Consider the following 19,210-nt stretch of genomic DNA (forward strand, 5'->3'; position numbering starts at 1 on the left):
GACCTTTGTTAAATATTTCAGCAATAAGACTCACTGGTTCTCCTTCCTTATGCCCCAGAAATTTTGTCCCCCAAGAATACAACAAATCAGAAAGCAGCTTTTAAAAAGCCCCTACAGAATGGACCCAGAATGTTGCACAGAACAGTGGCACAATTTATTCTGATCAGCGTATCCAAGGATTTCAAATAAAACCCGAATTCCCCCCTGTAAATGGCAGTTTTAATTAAAAGACAGGTTCTTCAGGTTCCTTAACACAGAAACTGCTCGAATGCAGATTTTAAATACAACACCAGGAACCACAATTATTTGTTTTCGGCTGGAGTGGCTGGGTTTAAAAGCTCCATTTATACTGGAGAAAAGTCAAGCAATAAGATCGTTGAGAACGTCCTGCAAAACATGCAGTGGTTAAACGGCCTCTTGCTTTCTCCTGCGGCTGTTTGAATACAGAGCTCCTCTCCAAGTGACAACGCGCAAACAGGCATGACCCTGAGGCCTAAACAATTTTGACTTAACTGAGTCGTCTGATCTTTTCAGAAGAGCCTTTCCCAGCAATGCAGGATAGAGGGGCGCTGAGTCCTTGGGTTTTACTGCACAGAAGACAAGGTATTTTTCACTCTCTAATACATGGCTGTGTTTATCCCACTTCCCTTAGTTGCCAGGTTAAAACTCACTTAGTGGTTTGTTCACCTGTGTATCCGCCTCCCATATCATCTGCATTCCCCACTTTGGCTACCCGTACACTGAAACATCAGCCAGGAGTGCAATAGCTCAGGCTGTGAAGAGCTGGTTGAAAAACAGATTTTCTGTCCTATGGAAAAAAAATTGAGAGTTTGAAATTTTTTTCATCCCAAATCAAAATTCTGAAAACATTTGTTTCAGCTCAATCAAAACTTATTTTGATTTTGACCTTTTTTATTTTATTTTATATAAAACAAAGAAAATTTGGAATGAATAGTCATTTTGAAATCACTCTTCTAGATCCATCCAGCTTCCAGAGTGACCTGTGCACCACAAAAACCACCACCACAATTAGCACCATAGTTTCAGCATATGCTCCTGGTGTGACTGGCTCATGGAGCCTGAACGCTTAGGTCTGGTTGAGGCACAGTGGCAGAAGATGGTGTTGGAGAAGCTTAACAAGAATAATAATTAGTTCTTCTGGAGTGATTTGTAGCCACAGAGCTCAAAGCGCTTTAACAAAGGAGATTAGTGTCATTATCCCCATTTTACAGATGGGGAGACTGAGGCATGGAGCGATTTAAAGGACTTGTGCAAGGCACGCATCATGCCAGTGGCAAAGCTGGGACTAGGACCCAGGTCTCTTGAATCTCAGCCCAGTGCGCTCTACACACTAGGTTTGCACTGCTGCTACCCACTGCACTAGTTTGGGGGAGGTAGGGTTTTGATTGCTAGTGCCAAGAATTAAATTCATATCTATAATTGCACATATTCTGTTTTTAAGGAGTAAGACACATGAGCACCAGCTTGGGGCTGAAAAACAAACAAACATTGAAAAGTACGAGAGAGACATTTCAAATGAAACTGGAAGTCTAAGGAGCCAGTTTCTTTCGCTCCTCAATATCAATCTCTAGGAAACAAACAAAAGACCTTTAAAATATTAAGAGTTTTTTATTGTTTCCAATAACCATGCCAATAAAAAGCAGCATGTAAATGGATCAGCTTTTATTCAGTGTTGTTATTGCTCTATCAGTTCTGACAATTAAGTTGGCACATAACAAAATGATGATTTTTGGGAGAGCAATGAGCATTACATTCTTTTTTCATTTTTTTTTAATACTCGTAATATTTTCCTTTGCAGTTTTAACAGTTATGAAAAATGATAAAAGAAAGCTGTGCACATCTCTGGTCTTGAGACTAGTCTATTCACTGTAGCAGGACTTCTGAAGTTAGGCAGTTGGGGTAAACGTACCCCAGAGAATAGTTAGCAGAAAGACACTTTCCCCCCTTATGAGCACGTCGGGCAAAGCTTTCCGCTGTTCTACACCCGGTTGTGTTAAATGTTGGAAAGCTCCACAGTTGTTTGCATTTCGATCTGTGCAGATCAACACTGGTAATTCTCTCACAACAGCCAAAGATTGCCTCATACTTATGTTTGTAAGGTACATCTGAGTCCTTATATTCTGTTCTACCCTCATCACCAGGCTTTTAAGTCTCAAGCTGTGCCTGCTCTCTGACCCTCCAACTTCATTGAAACTTAGCATCAATCAATTCCTTACAACACTCACTTCTTTATAAGATGCAAAATCTTGGTTCAGAAGATCATCATTTAGCAAGAGAGGAGGAACTCCAGACATATCCCACACAAACTATGCAGGAGCAGTACACAGTACATTAAACCCTCAGGATGACTGATCTCTCAACAAAAGGGGCCGATTGCTTGCTTAGAGCCAGTTGCACTGAAGGGTAAATCTCTTAAAAGATGCATCTACTCCAGTTGTGTCCCTCTGAAGTACAAAAGCAAGGAAGGAAAAGAGTCCTTTTGAAGTTCAAATGCTCCAAACTAGCCACAGCCCTCTGGCTGTGCATTGCGTGCAGCAACGTCTTCATTCTAATACTGAGTTTACTTAACACACAAAACGTGTTTGCAATGGAGTTGTTTGCATCCTCTGATATTGTCCAGCTCTGCTGCTGCTGCTGCTGCTGCTGCTAAGTGGCATCTCTGATGGTCCCCGCACTTGCGTTAGTGTGTTGGCCAGACGGCAACCACAGCAATTGCAATCAGCAACAACACAATCACCACCAACATTCCTGAAACAGACAAAGCAAAATTAAGTTACCATCTTCATCTCATCGGAAGGATTTTTAAAAAAAAAATTTTTAAAAGGAAACTTAGTTTGAGTCCCCTTACATCACCCTAAACAATAAAGTAGGTTAGAAACTTGGCTGCCCAAAAGTTTTCAATTCTAACTAAAACCAGATCTTTACATGTTATATATGTATAGAAATCGGACTACAAAAATGATTTATGAAAGGGCAGTTTGCTTAAAGCTATCAGGACTGACACTGTGTATTTGGTCTCTGGTTCTGTCTCCCCAAGAATAATTCAACTATTCTACAGGTAAATGATTTAACAAGTCACCACACAACTTCAGCCCTGCCCTGAAGAGACTTTTATACACAAGGTTATCACGACACTCTCCAAGCAGTCCCATTCAGTTAGTTAAAACCATGCAGGATTGATGAAGTTTAGTAGAATTTACAGAATCATAAATTAGTTCTCTCTCTCTCTCTCTCTCTCTCTAAGACATGTGAGGGCTAAAATTTCATAGGAAGATTGCTGCCAGGACCTAAATAGTTTTACTACTACAAGGCAAAATTATTTGCAAAGCAAAAAACCAAAACTAACCTGTGCAAAACAAATCTGACTTAGGAAAATGAATGGCGATGAACATTTAAAAAAAAAACCCAACAACAACAACAGAGAGTACTGTGCCAAACCATGCAGCAAACCTGCTTTGTGCAATATGCTGTACATTCCTGACAATCTGGGTTTACAAAATGTTATGACAGTTTACTAGTTCCGGTACAAAATTCACTCTTAGCAAGAGGAGAGGGACAAAACTATTCACATATTAAAAAGAAAAAGATTGCTCTGGGAAAATGACAGACTAGAATTTTGCAAGCCCTCTGCATTTGAGTCTCACAAAGCTCGCTCTCATTCACAATACAGACTGACTGAAAGCCGGAGATAAAAGGACAGTGGTTTTCCCAGACCATGTTTTGTGATATCTTGCTAGATGAAGCTAGTTCTACTGGAGTACTCTCTAACCTCCAAAACATAAGGGAGATAACCTGCCCCTCTTAGCTGAAATACAAGTTTTATATCTTGCAAATGGAGTGGATCATTGCAAGTTTTGGTAATAAACCCTTCTCTTTCCTAAACAATGACAAGTCCCCTAGCATTCGAACACCTGGCAAAACCTCCTGGATAGCTTCCCAGTGTCCTATGCATTTCACTCAACAGAAACACCACACACTGGCTTCCCCTCAGATTAAACCATCTTTGAATTATTAAACAGACTTTTTTTTTAAAAAAAAACATCCGCACTAAAGTATCCCCTTTAGAGTCGGGTGAACCATATTAGGGCTCAAAGAGTGGAAAAAATGTCCCTTCCATTTGGTCTGCTAACAGATGACTATTACTCAACCACTTACAATATTTACAAGTCCAGCTCATAGCAATTAAAAAGGATGTATTAAAATAAACTTCTTTTTCCAAACTGGAAAGGATATTAGACATGGCTCTTCATAAATAGTGTCATGGTTTCTGTGCAGAAACGGCTTCCATGCCAGTGGGCCATATTTTTTTCCAGTGCCATGTGGTTGCCACCAACTTTATTTTTTATCTGAATTTAGAACTGGGACCACTTGGCCAGTCTGACCCTGTCAATATCTCAGAGCACTAGACATGCATTTGGCTCTTCCTAATGGTTATTTGTTAAATTACCACTCCAGAGAAGCCAATGTTAGCATGCTTCTCCGATGATAAACAAGTCAACTACTGGAGAGTGTCAGACATGTTTCATTTGGCCTAATACTTGTTCTTGACCATCAGCTCTTATTCTAATTGGGAAACTCTTGAAATAATCATAAATCTCAGGGTAGATAACAGACTCTTTAAAGAGCTGTTGGTGCTGCATGGAAAACCATTCTGACCGAGAATTTCAAAGGAGCCTATGGGTGTTAGGCCCCATAACACCCACTGATGTTCAAAGGGGGTGTGAACCTAACTTCCTTAAGCACCTCTGAAAACACCTGCTACTGCTGCTTATCTGTACCTGAAGTCGAGAACCTTCTCCCGCTCGTGTTCATTTACACAGCAACCAATGACCATGTGATGGAGCACTGCCATTTCACGGGGGAATAAGCCACAGGGCCAGAGGAGTTTTTAGTTAACGATCCTGTTACCAGACACACTGACTGCCATGGAAGAGGAAAATGAAAGCAGGAGATCCGTGCAGAGTAACTCGCACACAAAACCCTTCCCAACAATTTCTGCACGGCGTCTGCTACCTTGGAAGTGGAATTGTTTCACAAAATTTATTTGCCATTTCGCATCCCTCCCCAAATGACTTGTGATAAGAACGATTAGCCCCTTTGGTCACATACAGCATGATGAGAAAAAACTGACTGAAGTGCCGGCAGAGTACTCAGGTGACACGTGACTCTTACCTCTTCTGTACATGACATGTAAGCCCCCCAGCTCTCCCAACACTAGCCAACACCAGCATTTGGAGGAAGAGCAGCTGTTGAGAGTTAAACCCACACAACACTAAGGAGAAGCCAGTAGGAAGAGAGAAATGATTCACAGATACTCTCTCCCTGTGCAAAATCCCCCATGATCAAGAGCATCTGCCTTCAAACTGGAAGCTGATCTGCAGCGTCGGGGTCTTCTGGGCCTTCTCAACACTACTGGAAACTCCAAAGAGCCAGGATGGCAAACTATGCACAGTGCCCCAGCCTCCTGGCTCACCATTGCCATGGTGAACTATCCATGTGTGACCGTCAGCCTTGATTATTGCAACTCGCATCAAATACTGGAGCCACATGCCCTGAAAAAAGCTCCAGCAGCACAAAACATTCCAGCCTGTCCATTTAGCTACACAGGTTGTCACTGACACATCGCCCTGGTGTTCCGCCCTATGCACAGCTGCCCATTTAATAGAGAACCTTGCTATAGTCAACGCCCTCCCGCAGCGTTAGCTCTAACTACCTAAGAGCTCAGCTCTCCCTCCATAACCATCGTCTCCCATGACAGCAGTGCATCCCTGAAGCCATGAGCCTGTCAACAAACCACGTCTTGTAAGGGCGGGAGACAGACATAAGTGGGAGCTGGACTTAACCTATGGAATTCATCTCTGGAAGGTGAAGAGAGCAGCCCTGGGCCTCACTGTGTACAGAACTAAACACAAAACTCTTCTCTTCTACTCGCCTTTCCCTCAGTAAATTCCTCTCCCCGACAAATACCCCTCCCCCACAACAATGCAAGGCTGAGTCTCAACTGGCAAGATAAGTCCAGTGGAGCTATGCAGACTTGCACCAGGTGAGGCTCTGGCCCATAATCAGGGAACTTGCTCCCCAAGAAGGAAGAGACAGATTGATGTTTGTTATTTGCGATTCTGGAGAGGCACTGAGGACTTGTCTACACTGTGCAGTAGTCCGCACTACAGGAGTGTAAAATCTAGTGTGCACTAGGGTGTCGAACCCTGCTTGCACGCGTTCCAAGTTCCCTAGTGCACGTTAATGTAAATATTCCAGTGACGGATGCTAAAACATGAGCACAGATAGGTAGCGAGAGATTTGCTTTTCCTTTATTAAAGGAGAAAGAATGGTGCATTTAACCAAACCAATTAACTTGGAAACTTGTACATTGACCATTAACTTTCAGAGACATCAGACGACATTTAGAATATGATTGAGTTCAAACATGGTTAAAATGTGTCTCAATTTTTAAATGTTACTGTACATTTCTCTCCGACGGCATGGTTAGGAGTGAACAATGCTGCTGGAATTGGGAAGAAATAAGGCATGTAATTATAGTGACACACTTTGGCTGTCCAATATGTTTTTGCGCTGCAGGAAAAAGATTTAGAGGGTGAAAATCCTCAGTGAAGTTTTGATGCAACTGAATTTAGCAATTAAGAGACAACTGAGATTGGTTTCTTGCAAAATACTCTACAGGTGTGAATTTGTAATGATACAAAACTAAAATTAATTGGGCATAACTATTCTGTGACAACTCCCAAGAAAATCTGTTTATCAACAGAATTATTATACAGCAGGATTTCAGGAAAGTAGAAGATTAATCAAAATGTTGCTAACATGCAATAGGAGAATGACCGGGAGATTTAAAAGAAAGTGAAATACAGCAGCAGCAGCATCGCATGGTGAAAAATACAAAACTAAGTTTTGCTCCTTGAAGGAAACTGGCATACATAGAGTTAGGCATTTCATTTGGAAACACAAAAGTAAGCAGCAGATGACCACACATGATGTGCTTCATCAACATATACTTGTAAGCCTATCTGAAGTAGACAATTACAAGGATATGGATTTGTAAAGTTTTGTACCCATTAAATTGCAAAATGTGTGACATGCTTTCATAAATAATCTCATTGACACGATTTGACAGTAATCACGCACTCTAGATTCTCTGCCTGTTGGGCTTTTCTTGCTTCAGGACTGTGAAGTGTAAACATCCCATCACTAAGGAACATCTCAAAGAAAGTTCACACGGAACAAACTCAGTGATGAGGTAAGTGGGACTTACAGAGAATGGAAGAAAGAACAGATGCATGTGTGAATCGTATGGGAAATGTTGATGCAGACCTTCATTTAACAAGCTTACAAAGAGGAGAAGGTGAGAAAAGCAAGTTGTAATCTGCATATAATCAATGGAACAAATCAGCAAACATGAACCACTGGAGAATGGCCAGCTCTTTTGTAGTTCCTTAGTCTGATGAATTTGGAATATGGATGCTGCTGAAGAACAGCCAATCCTGGAGATGTAGGGAATCCAGAATGCTCTCTCCCAACAGGCCCTCTGTCTAAATCTCGCAGACATTAGCAAGAAAATGCTACGCTAAAGGCTAAGCTTTTGAATCTCCACCAAAACAGGAGCTCCAGTTGTATTTTGGACAGCGCACAAACTGGATCCACCAAGATGCTCACCCATCCAAGAGTGGCAAGGGTGAATTGAATAATATATTTGCTGAATATCGGGGGAGCTAGCGGGTTCACAGATACTAACAGACCATAACCTGTGGGCTGTGAGCTGATAACTCTTTGCTAGTATGCCAGGCACAGCTACAGAAAACACCAGTCTGTCCTTCCTTCATTAGTGACTGAACCACTGGGTCCTTCTCCCCACCCCTTACTACTCCACCCTAGGGAGTGAAGATCCCCTTTGCCCTTGGGAAACATACCCACTTCCCGCACACAACCCCAGAGCAGGCAAAGGTTCGCTCAGTAACCCCTCTCTTCCCAGCCTCCAGGTGAGGGGAGTGCAGAATCCACCCACCCCCTGCAAACAAACAAACAAAAAGAGACTTCTTCAGGAAGTACTTGGGTCAGTTGGTACATGCTATAAAGATAGTAAGTGGGGGGTTGGGAAACTGGAGGCAACTGTGATTCATTCTGGTATGGTTTATGATTAGGATAATCTTGCATTGATATACTGTCTTTGACTTAACACGTTTGGAGGGATATACAACCAATACATACAAGTCACTTCATCCACCACTGAAATGCAGCCAGCTCTGGGATGACACTAGGCAGCTGTTTAACATACACAAGCACCACAAAAAGGATCTGCAAGGAGGCTAATATCTGTTCCATCTGAAATTGCAGGAGGAATTTCAAGAAAGCACGAGATGGGATTTAGCGAGACATTTGAACATTCGACTTGTATGTAGACCTGATTGAAATGAAAATGTTTCATAATTGTTTCAATAATGGGTGTAATAAAAATTTCAAAATAATTTTTAAAAACTGAAAAAAGCCATGTCAAAATGGGTCCTTTTTGAACACTTTAATATGGAAACAACTTCAACATGTTTTGCGAAAATAGTTTTTTGGTTTTTGGACCAGCTCTACCCCTGACTATGATCAGATATTAACAAGCAGCAATCAGGGCCATCCATCTTTTTCAGAGTATCATACCCTTAGCAGTACAGAGCCTCCTGCTGATCCAGCACCAATGCCAAAGGGTGAGAGACACTGAGTGAAACCTCAGCACTGCTTCTGAAGAGTCCCATTCCTGGACACACTTTGGTTAGCTTGTGAGAGCTCATGTCCTGAGCTGAAAAGTGGCCCAGGCTGCAGGTACTGTTTGTACATGTAACTTTACAACATCCACGCAAGAGTTTCAGATATGCTGGAAAGATAGGTAAAGAAATACCTGCTAGAGAGCAGAATGAGACCATACAATTCTTTTTCCCATTTATAACCTAATCAGGATTTAGCGCTACCCTCCCCCTACAGAGGGGTTTACAATGTCATTTACTGAATAAGACAATCTGCCTTAAAAATGATAATGAACCACAGTAGTTTCACCTGCGAATGCCTACTGCCAGCCTGAGCCATACCCTGCATTTGCCATCACTTGTCAAGAATCTCTGTTACTCCCGCTGCCTTTTGGAATGGAAGCTATGGGAGCACCTGAGGTTCACCATTTCTTTAGCATATTTCTAATTTTTAATGGTAATGATGGTCTGAACTTAGTAGCAGTTTCTGCACAAGAGCACAACCTGATGAAGAGACAGCTTTTCACATCGGCCATATAACAAGCACCCAATTCTTGCTTGTCAAGTCAACGTTTAATGCCCATTTTCTGACATGCCAATATTTACTGTGAAATATCCGCTTCTTGTGCTGAATATAGCTCCTGGGAAGTTGAGCGTGTTTAGCGTCTGGCAGCAATTCAAGAGCCTTTGAAAAGGCATTCAGGAACTCTGTCATAAATATGTCTTGTTTTGACAACTCCCTCTTGAATAAGTGTCAAAAATTTCTGGTCTGTTTCTATCAGACTATTGATTTACCATTAAAAGTCACTCCATACCTGCTGTATACTGACTACTTACATTTAATATGGTACCAATTAGGACATACAGTAATAAGCTTCTAAAAGGGGACGCATAACATTACTGGCTACATGCAAAAGTTTCAACAGTCTGAAGATATGCTGGATAGACAGTGTGGAAAACATAACATTAAGTTAAGGATATTTCTCTTCAGTGTATCATTTGCAAGCAAGAAGCAATTCATTTCATTTCTATAACAAAAAGGCATTTGCTTTGTAGCTGAAAAGCTTTTCTTGTTCACCCTGCATGCAAGCCCCACAACTCACTCTGCTGCTAGAGTCTAGATCCAGAGGGGGGACGTCTTTGGGACCCTGACTACAGTATAGGCAACAGCAATGGAAGCTTCCCCACAACCACCCCATCAATCTGCCAGCTAGATGGGAGTGAATATTGATATTAAGAACTGCAAGACCCCCAGTTCATTTCACATAGCTACCCTATGGCAGTGCGATAGGTCACTACCAAGCTTCTTCAGATACAAACAAGTGACACCAGCGGGAATGACTTGGCATATCTGACCCAGTCCCCTGAGCCACCTACTCCCTTATCAGTTTGACATTCTTGAAGTTAGGCGCTGGTACTGACACATCTGCAGACACTAGGAGGTGTGAATAAGTTATTCTTGAATGGCTCTGCCCCGGCTTTCTTAGAGGCATAGTGTTGGATAACTGTCCTCCTGCCTGAGCAGCTCTCATGCATTTTCAGCGCACAGTTCCACCCTGTCACCATTCTTGCTCACCAAATCCATGGGGCTGTCAGGAGAGCTAATGAGGGAACAGGTGTTATCGTGTCTACAATACAGATATGATGCCCAGCTCCACCTCTCCATTTCACCCCACCCATTGTGTGCAGTTGAGAGAATTACCCACTGCCAAGCAGAGAATGGGGTTTAACCACAGCACAGGTAAGAATGCCGTAAGGTTCTCAGGCAAGCAGAAACAAGACAGTGTGAAAGAAGAATATAGTGAGGGCAGTGCGTTTGCTGCTCGTTTCTCAGACTTGCAACTTGAGGGTCATCTTAGATTGCAGCTGATTCTGTACCTCCCGGTAACAGGACCTCCCAAGAACAACTTTTACCATGTGAGCTCAGCACAAAGGTTGCACCCTCTCCTTTCAGTTGGAGGCTTCCCAAGACCTTTACCACTTTGAGGCTAGATTGTCGTGATGTGCTTTAAATGGGGCTGCACCTTAAGGCTGGCTAGAAACTGCAGCTAGTGCAGATTGCAGCTACTGGCGTATTAAAGTGTTTCACTCAAGAGAACACACTACACTTGTGCTCTGTGCAATTGATGTCCTGGTGAAATTTAAAGGACTAGTTTTGACCTATGCAAACCCCAAGGGCTTGGGCCCTCACAGATCTTTGAAATCTCTTCTCCAGCCCCCAAGGTGATACCACAGTCTTTGCAAATATCTGACGCTCTGGATCTCACAGCGTCTGATTTTCAACCACGGAATTTGCCGCTCCCCCTTGGTTTCGCAAATCCAGGTTCGGTGCTGAGAGGCTCATCTGTTTTATTAGGCTTCTCTGGAGAATGATGGTGAGAGAGGGACCACGGGGCACTGGATGCAGCTGAGAGGGGAGAAAGGAGGGAGGGTGAGAACTCTACTGTGAAAGTCCTCTTATGGTCATTTTAACCTGCTAAGTTCTGAAGCATATTCATAATCCGTGTTCTGCACACAGAGCACTGGTGGCACCTTTAGAATCAGGGAGAAATAAATAAAAGCATATGGCAAGGATAGGCTCTTCCCCTCTTACTGATGGCTCATGTCCACCACTTTGCATTTGAATTCACAGTCTGGGGGTACCCATAGAGCCCCAGCTGTGGCTAAAGAATCATATCACTGCTGTGACTAGGAATGCTTTTTTCTTCTTCTCCACATCAGAGCAGCTGTGGGAAACATCTCCTCTGGATGGGAACTTGACTAAGCAATCCATGCCTTTGCCACTGGGAGTGGTGTGATTAACTCTACAAGGGTTAGACCTTAAAGCCAGCTGGAAACTGAACTCAATGCCAAATTGGACCACCCATTTTGTAAGCTGTGTGGGTTTTGGCTTGGTTTTTTTGTACATCAAGAACACAGGAAACTAGGGTTCAGTACTGTGTGCTAGCTGCCTGCTGGTTTTCTGGATGGAGTTTCAGGTGCTTAGTTCAACCTAAAAAGCCCTAGATGGTTTAGGACCTGCCTACGTAAGAGGCAACTCTTCATTGGTTCCACAGTTGTGGTTAATGTGGGTACCCGTAGAGGGGACTCCAGCTCAGCAGAGCATTCTCTATGAGAAGCCCTCAGCTGTGGAACTATCTTATGCCCTTGACTCACAGTAGCCCAGGTTTGCTGACCCTTAGGGATCCCTGCAAGGCCCTTTTTGCTTTTGTGGTGATCATTTATGGGGAAGAGGTTTGGTGGGGAGAACCTTGCCCACTGGGAGTGAAGCCTTGTTGGAGGTTTTCTGATTCTTTGCTGCTGGTTTAGGTGTATTGCTATTCTCAGTGACATCAAAGGTACCTCTTCTGTGTCATTATGCAGTGAAGTAAAAACAATAAAAATATCAGATGATGATTTTAAAGAGCCCGGTGCAACATTACATTATCTGGATGTTACACTACCCATGCCAAGAAAATTATATCCCTGCAGAACTGTGTACCCAGAGTTTAGGAATAAGTCCTCGAATCCATCACAAATGACATGGAGCATTAACTTATAAACACAGTATTTGCTTTACAGAGGGGAAAGCAGGGAAGAGGTGAAGTTTCAAGGAGAGACTTCAGTGTCACTGCTGCCTTCTTTGTGAACTTCTTTTTAATGTCCCAGTTTAAGGAAAAATACCTTACCTGCTTTTTAATTAAGTGAATTTTTCAGTGTTGCCAGGTATATGGCAACAAATCTGTTAAAAACCCTTTATCTTCAAGACATTAGAGAACCAACTTGGAAGGCTATAAATTCAATTTATACACCAAAGTCACTAGTTTTATATGGCAAAACAACCTAACAAATTCATCTTTCCTTCATATTCCCCCCAAAAAACCATAACCCCATGCTCCCCCCCATCCCAAAAGCCATAAAACCTTTCCGTCTAACATTTTTCTGTTTTAACGTGAGACAGGGTATTCGATTTGTATTGCATTAAGAACCACTTTAGTATAAATCCCACACTATTAAGCTGGCTTGTATGTAAATACACTCCCTGATTGCTACACCTGCATCATTTGAAACACATCCTCTAGGGGCCTGCTCTTTATTAATTTTGTGACAGCCAAACCTTTTTCCCCCGTGTGATATGTCTGTGTAAAAGGCAGCAACTTCACATTATCCGACACCCCCACCCACCCAAAGAAACCTAGACTCTTTATTGCTTTTGACCTTCTTTTTAACGGGTATGACTTGAGAAATTTAATGTTACAATTGTACTTCTCAACTCTGACACCAAAACCATTGGCAATCCTCCAACAAATCAAGCACAGACTTTGGGAACAGCTAATAAAGGCTCGGAGAGCCATATGTTTCATTGGGTCTAAAAAAAAAAATGAATATGTCTGAAAGAAGCTGAGCGCTCTGAGAACATCTGCATTTGGAGGAAAGCAAAAGCTAGGTCACTCTCTGCGATATGAAAATATGACAAGTTATCAAATTTGGAGTTACACATAAAGGTCCATATTAACTGATAATCTTAGCAAAAGCTTTAATGATCTGAGTGCAAATGTGTGAGGTTTTGTGTTCCTTTGCAACAATCCTTCCATCCCTCTGGTTAAATGTATGACTGAAATGGTGCCCCTGCCCTTCCTTTTTGCCACGTAGCATTGGAAGTCAGCTGTAGTACCAGAGTGGATGCTTGGTCACAATAAAGTATTATAATTACCATTAATACCATCATTTGCCATCAGAGCCTGAACATGTGTTAGTATTTACTACCAAGTGATGACTGCTGGCAAAGGAAATAAAGTGAGGATGAATCAAAAGCAAAAGAAAGAATGAGATGGGAATTCATATGTCACAGTCAGAAGAAGTGTGCAGTGAGTTTAAATCCAAAATGTTCAGTGTCTCCATGATCAAATAATCTCCAGAGTTTATGGTCCCAAACCACATGCACACCCCAACGGAATGAAAGGAAATGAGATAAGTGTTCCCCCTAAGCTATCATTGTTCTATCTCAATTCATTTCTGGAGCTATTTTTTAAATCTGTTGCTACTTTTCTAAAAACAAATCAATGCCAGAGGGTGTACTCAGCTATTTCCATGTAGAATTTCAAAGACTTTCCAAGTTCTTTCAGGAAAATTTGATTTTAATATCCAACTTCAAATTAACTGTGAGGAGGATTACTTCACTGAGCATAGTTATAGCATTCTAAATACCAGAAGCTTTTCTCTTTATGGTTTCCAAATACCTCTTTTGTCCTTACAAAACACTCTGGTTTATCTTTTCTAAGATACACACTTTTCTAAGGGTATATCTACACTAGCCGCCGGATCGACAGGCAGCGATCGATCCAGCAGGGATCGATTTATTGCATCTAATCTAGATGCAATAAATCGACCCCTGAGCCCTCTCCCATTGACTCCTGTACTCCAGCACCGTGAGAGGTGCAGGCAGAGTCAATGGGGGAGCGGCAGCAGTAGACTGACCGCAGTGAAGACACCACGGTAAGTCGATCTAAGTACATCGACTTCAGCTACATTATTCACGTAGCTGAAGTTGCTTAACTTAGATTGCTCCCCCCCTAGTGTAGACCAGGACTAAGATGTGTTGGCAGTGACTGGAGTGGTTGAGGTCTATTGCTTTAAAACAATATGTAAGCATGACTTAGCTGTAGACATGAAGTCAGCAACCAGTTACATTAGAAGACAGGTATTTGAGAGAGTAAAGAATGAACGGACGGGTCTCCAAACATTTTAAAGAAGGGTGGGTGCATCTTATCTTAGTTATACAGATAGGGCAACTGGAGCACAGACACGCTTAGTGATTTGCCTAAGGCTACGGCTACCCTACCAGGCTTTTAGCAATATGGCTGTGCTGCTAAAAGGCGTACAGTGTAGCTGTTTGTCTGCAGGTGAGAGCTCTCCTGTTGACAAAGCGCTATTCACACCGGCGCTTTTCATCAGTAAAACTTTTGTTGTTCGGGGTGTGTGTGTGTGGTTTTTTTTTTGTTTGTTTGTTTTTTAACACCCCTGAATGACAGAAGTTGCGCAGACGAAGTGCCAGTGTAGACAAAGCCTAAGAAATACAGAAGTAGACAGGGACAGAGCTCGCAATAAAATCTATTAGTCCTGACTTCCAGGCTAGTTTGCTGGATAGGGAGCATGGAGCCAGATCTGGTTAACCTGAACTATTATGCACTTTTTATAAACAATACAAATTAGTTCATAGTACAATCATAGAAGAAGCATTTCCACTTACGTTTTTCAAACAACCATTACTGGATTACTGCAGCTTCAGTGAAGCACATGAAAACAATTGATATTCAGGCAATTAGCTACCTGAACTACCCCTACCTCCATATGAGTGCATAACAAATGCACCTTAAAACACTTTTAGACAATTCATCACTGCCCAAAGACATACTGGGTGTAGATTTACCAGTAAGGATGGTATAAGCCAGGGGTGGGCAAACTTTTTGGCCCAAGGGCCACATTGGGGTTGTAAAACAGTATGGAGGGCCAGGTAGGGAAGACTGTGCCCCCTCCCAAACAGCCTGCCCCCCACCCCTTATCCACCCCCTCCCACTTCCTGCCCCCTGACTGCCCCCCTAAGAACCTCCAAACCCATCCAACCCCTCTGCTCCTTGTCCCCAACTGACCCCCCTCCATCCACCCCCCCCGCCCCCTGACCACCCCCTTCCAGGACCCCCTGCCCCTGACCGCCCCCTTCCAGGACCCTACCCCTTATCCATCTTCCCCCCCGCCCCAGCCCCTTTCGGCATGTGGCCCCGCAAACATGGGCGGAGGACTCAACAGGAGCAGGGGCAGCCGCACAGCCAGAGAGAAGCGGCGGTTTCCCCTTCAAAGGGCCGCTTCTCTCTGGCCGGCTGCGTGGCCTCCCAGTGCTCCCCCTGAGTCCTCCGCCTGTGTTCCCTGCGCTCCCGCCATCTGCACCGCCCGCCTGCATATGATTTCAGTGCAGCCAGTGTTGAGTTGCCCGAGTGCCCGGCCCTGGGTCCCCCTGTTGTTGGGGGGCCTTTGCCAGGGCACCCTGTGTTCACTTGTAAATCTGCCCCTGCACCGCGCCGCCCAGCCCCGGAGCCAGCCAGGATGCCGCGCTGCCAGCACAGCAAGCTGAGGCTGCGGGGGAGGAAGGACAGCCGGGGAGGGGCCGGGGCCAGCTGGGAGCTCAGGGGCTGGGCAGGATGGCCCCGCAGGCCAGATGTGGCTCGGTCTGTAATTTGCCCACCTCTGCCCTATCCACACCCCCGCCCTCTGACCACCACCCCGAACTCCTCTGCCCTCTATCCAACCCCCCCTGCCCCCTTACCACACTGCCTGGAGCACCGCTGGCTGGCGGCGCTACAGCCACGCAGCCGCCGCCACCGTGCAGCACAGAGACTGGGTCAGGCCGGGCTCCGCAGCTCGCAGCCCCAGGAGCTCGCAGCCCCGCCGCCCAGAGCATTGCGCCAGCGGTGGAGCGAGCGAGCTGAGGCTGCGGGGGATGGGGGATAGCAAGGGAGGGGCCAAGGGTGAGCCACCTGGGTCAGGAGCTCGGGGGCCGGGCAGGACAGTCCCACGGGCCGGATGTGGCCCGCGGGCCGTAGTTTGCCCACCCCTGGTATAAGCTTTTTCTAACTATTCAAAAACAAACATCATTTATAAACACTTTTGATAGTCCCACCTAATATGTGCTCACATTTCAGCGGAGAGCTCTGACAAGTGATAACCACTAGGCAATTATGGGTTTAATTTTCTATACTGTTATTTGAAAAGCCGGGCTGATGACAGTCTACAAGAAAGCTACTTTAGGTAGGAGCCATCCTTTTGTTGCGTCTCCCCAGCACCTTGCACAGCAGGGTCCTGGTCCGTGATTGGAGCTCCAAGGTAGTATCACAATACAAATACTAAAAACTAACAATGTAAAAACACAGGTTTCCCCTAAGAGTCAGTTTGGGTGTTTTTCACACATCACCTGTTTTCTGGGTGGAGTTGGCAACATCCTCTCACCCCTGTCTGATGCCTTTTATTGATGTCTGTTCTACAGGAAGCATAGATAGATGTTTGTATAGAAGGTCACCAAGATCTCAAAGCGAGAAGCTGGAAACATTCGAGTGCTTTTTCCTTCTGTTCTCAGTAGTGTGACTTCATAGGCTTTCCTTGTCCATCCCCACATTGCTATCATCAACCTATTTCCAACCCCAAAGGTCATCAGCTGACACAATTACTGGATTTTCAGATGTGGCTTATTTTTTCTTGTTTAAAAAAACACACACACTTTCCAATTTTCCCCCTCGCAGCTGCCTTTCTCTTACATGAGCGAGACCTGGATGCAAGACGGGTCAAGTGACGTGCTGCATTTCTGAATCACTGCGTTATACTTTGGAACGGGACTCGTAAAGGTTTGAGAAACTCACAATCCTGCACTAAGTTTTACCAGAAGGAAAAAACCCAACCCAAAATAAACCATCCACGCTGGATAACAAGGAAAGAAAATCTCCTCTGTACCTGCGACACTGAAGGTGAAATTCTCCCCCTGCACAAGGAGATAGAACAGGGCCTGGCCACCACTTACATCCCTCTTAACCCCTCAAAACAGGGCCTAAATGGTACACAGGCCTCCCCTGCTCAGGGGTATTTTACCCCTTCAGAACACAAAAGCTGATTACAGCGCTAACAAGGAGAGATTCTCTATGAACGTCTACACTTTGGACCAAACTGAAAGGCAGGGCTAAGGGAGTCTGAACTGGTTTACGCTTTCTTCCAGACTCCTCGCAGCTTAAGATACAGTAACGCAGGCTCAGTCAGACGTGCACCTCACAGGGTGCCAGAAGACGGGATGGGTCAGGGGAAAAAACCGAAACAGGGGATGGGGGATAAGAAAGCGTAAGCTTTACTGTAACTTAGCCCTTTTCATGCGCTATGGTAGTCACCTTCCCTGTGACTCTTGTGCTCTCACAATTGCCAATATAGGAAACATTTGTCAGGGACAATTAGTTTAGTAGGCTGGGGTGTGGGGGCCGAGAGGCTCCCAAGCGCTGAAGGGTCATGTGGTTGATCTGGTGAATTTAGACCATTTTCTTAGGAGGGAAAGAGAAAGGGAAAAAAAGGCAGAAATTATCCTAAAGTTCAGCACAACACTGCTCCAGCTGCTTCCTTGAAAAACTGCTCCTCACACTAAAGGGACTTTTCTCTACACTGGCATGATGACAGGCCTCTCACCAGGTCCTCACGGTTGGGTGCCACTCATCCTTATATGGGGTGGGGGGAGGGGCTTCCTGCCAGGGGAGGCAGCCAGCAGGGGGCACTGCGGAGCTGAGAGAGGTACGCACAGCAGCACTCCAGCAATTTGCCTGCCTGCCGTCCCAAGGCCGGAACACCCTCTCTGGCACACCCTTCCTTGTGGGCACACATCCATGCACCCTCCCAAGCTCAGACCCTGCCATCCTCACAGACAAGTTCCTCACTCTGCTGCCCTCTCCCCTCCAGCACAATAACTACAGCCCAGGGATTGCAAGCGATTTTCCCAGAGGGAAGAGGGCGACAGAGTGGAGCACCACTGAGATGCTAGTTCTTTTCCTGGAGTGTGGAGCAGGCAGTTGTGGAGGACCTAGGCCAGGGAACTGCTGGCACTCCACTCTTCCCTCCAGTATGAAAAAAACAGTGGTTACCCTCCCTGCTAGGCTAGAACTGCCCGGAGCAGCCGAGTGAGGAGCATACCTGCCAATGACCCGAGGGCGCTGGCTGGGACACCAAGAGCCTGGGATGGGTGTTCAATCCCAGCTAAACCAGGACCGTTGGTAGATGCATCTTCAGGCCCCTCAGTGTGCGAGTTACACCAGCAGGGCTTCCCTTACAGTCCATCTCAGTGAGCCAAAACACACCAAGAGCATAAGTGACACATCAGTAAGCAGATGAGCGCTGGTGCCTAAGGGATCATTACTGGGCCTATGTTGGGGTCACTTACCCGCTGAGGACTCTGGAAGGGTGCAGGTACATTACACCCACTAAGACACCAGCCCCGAATTTAACCTTTCATTGTCAGCGCCATGAGGAAAGATCTGTGTCTTCCTCTGTGTGTCACACTGTGCTGAGCATGCCAGTCAAGCTCTTAGTAACAGAGAAAAACCGGGAAAGCAAGCAAAGATGGGGAAATGGCGTCAGTCAATGTACCTCACAAGGCTTCCACTGCCATGTTTCAGAAGTGAATGCAGCGGCAACGCAGGGCATGCTGCTATTGCCAATTTATGCAATTTATGTTCTGGGTGTGGGTGAAGGGGGACAGTTACACAAGCTTGGGCTACCATGCCTGCTGCGTGCAATGGCAGTTACAAGCACTTCTAGGCTTTTTAAAGCCTGTCTGAACATCTGAATGGAGACAAATTCATTGAAAAATATGGTTCTAACCACCTCAAATGCATGGAACAAAGCAGCAGGGCGCTGGCTAACATGCCCATGTCATTACACATGGCGTG

At 44.8% G+C, this 19,210-nt stretch overlaps 1 protein-coding gene across 3 annotated transcripts in view; it reads right to left on the bottom strand.

The window, feature by feature from the left end:
* Positions 1 to 1,668: 1,668 nt before the first annotated feature.
* Positions 1,669 to 19,210, bottom strand: part of STX8 (syntaxin 8) — a 162,256-nt gene continuing 144,714 nt past the window's right edge. For 2 of the 3 annotated variants that reach the window (XM_044983248.1, XM_044983247.1), the window contains exon 8: positions 11,030 to 11,172. In XM_044983248.1, coding sequence (XP_044839183.1) covers positions 11,045 to 11,172 — 128 coding nt within the window. In that variant the 3' untranslated portion in view covers positions 11,030 to 11,044. Of the gene's footprint in view, positions 2,770 to 11,029; positions 11,173 to 19,210 lie in introns of those variants that run through there. The other variant, XM_044983249.1, reaches the window with a different exon arrangement.

Source organism: Mauremys mutica, chromosome 12, assembly GCF_020497125.1.
Source record: "Mauremys mutica isolate MM-2020 ecotype Southern chromosome 12, ASM2049712v1, whole genome shotgun sequence".
NCBI lineage: Eukaryota > Metazoa > Chordata > Testudines > Geoemydidae > Mauremys > Mauremys mutica.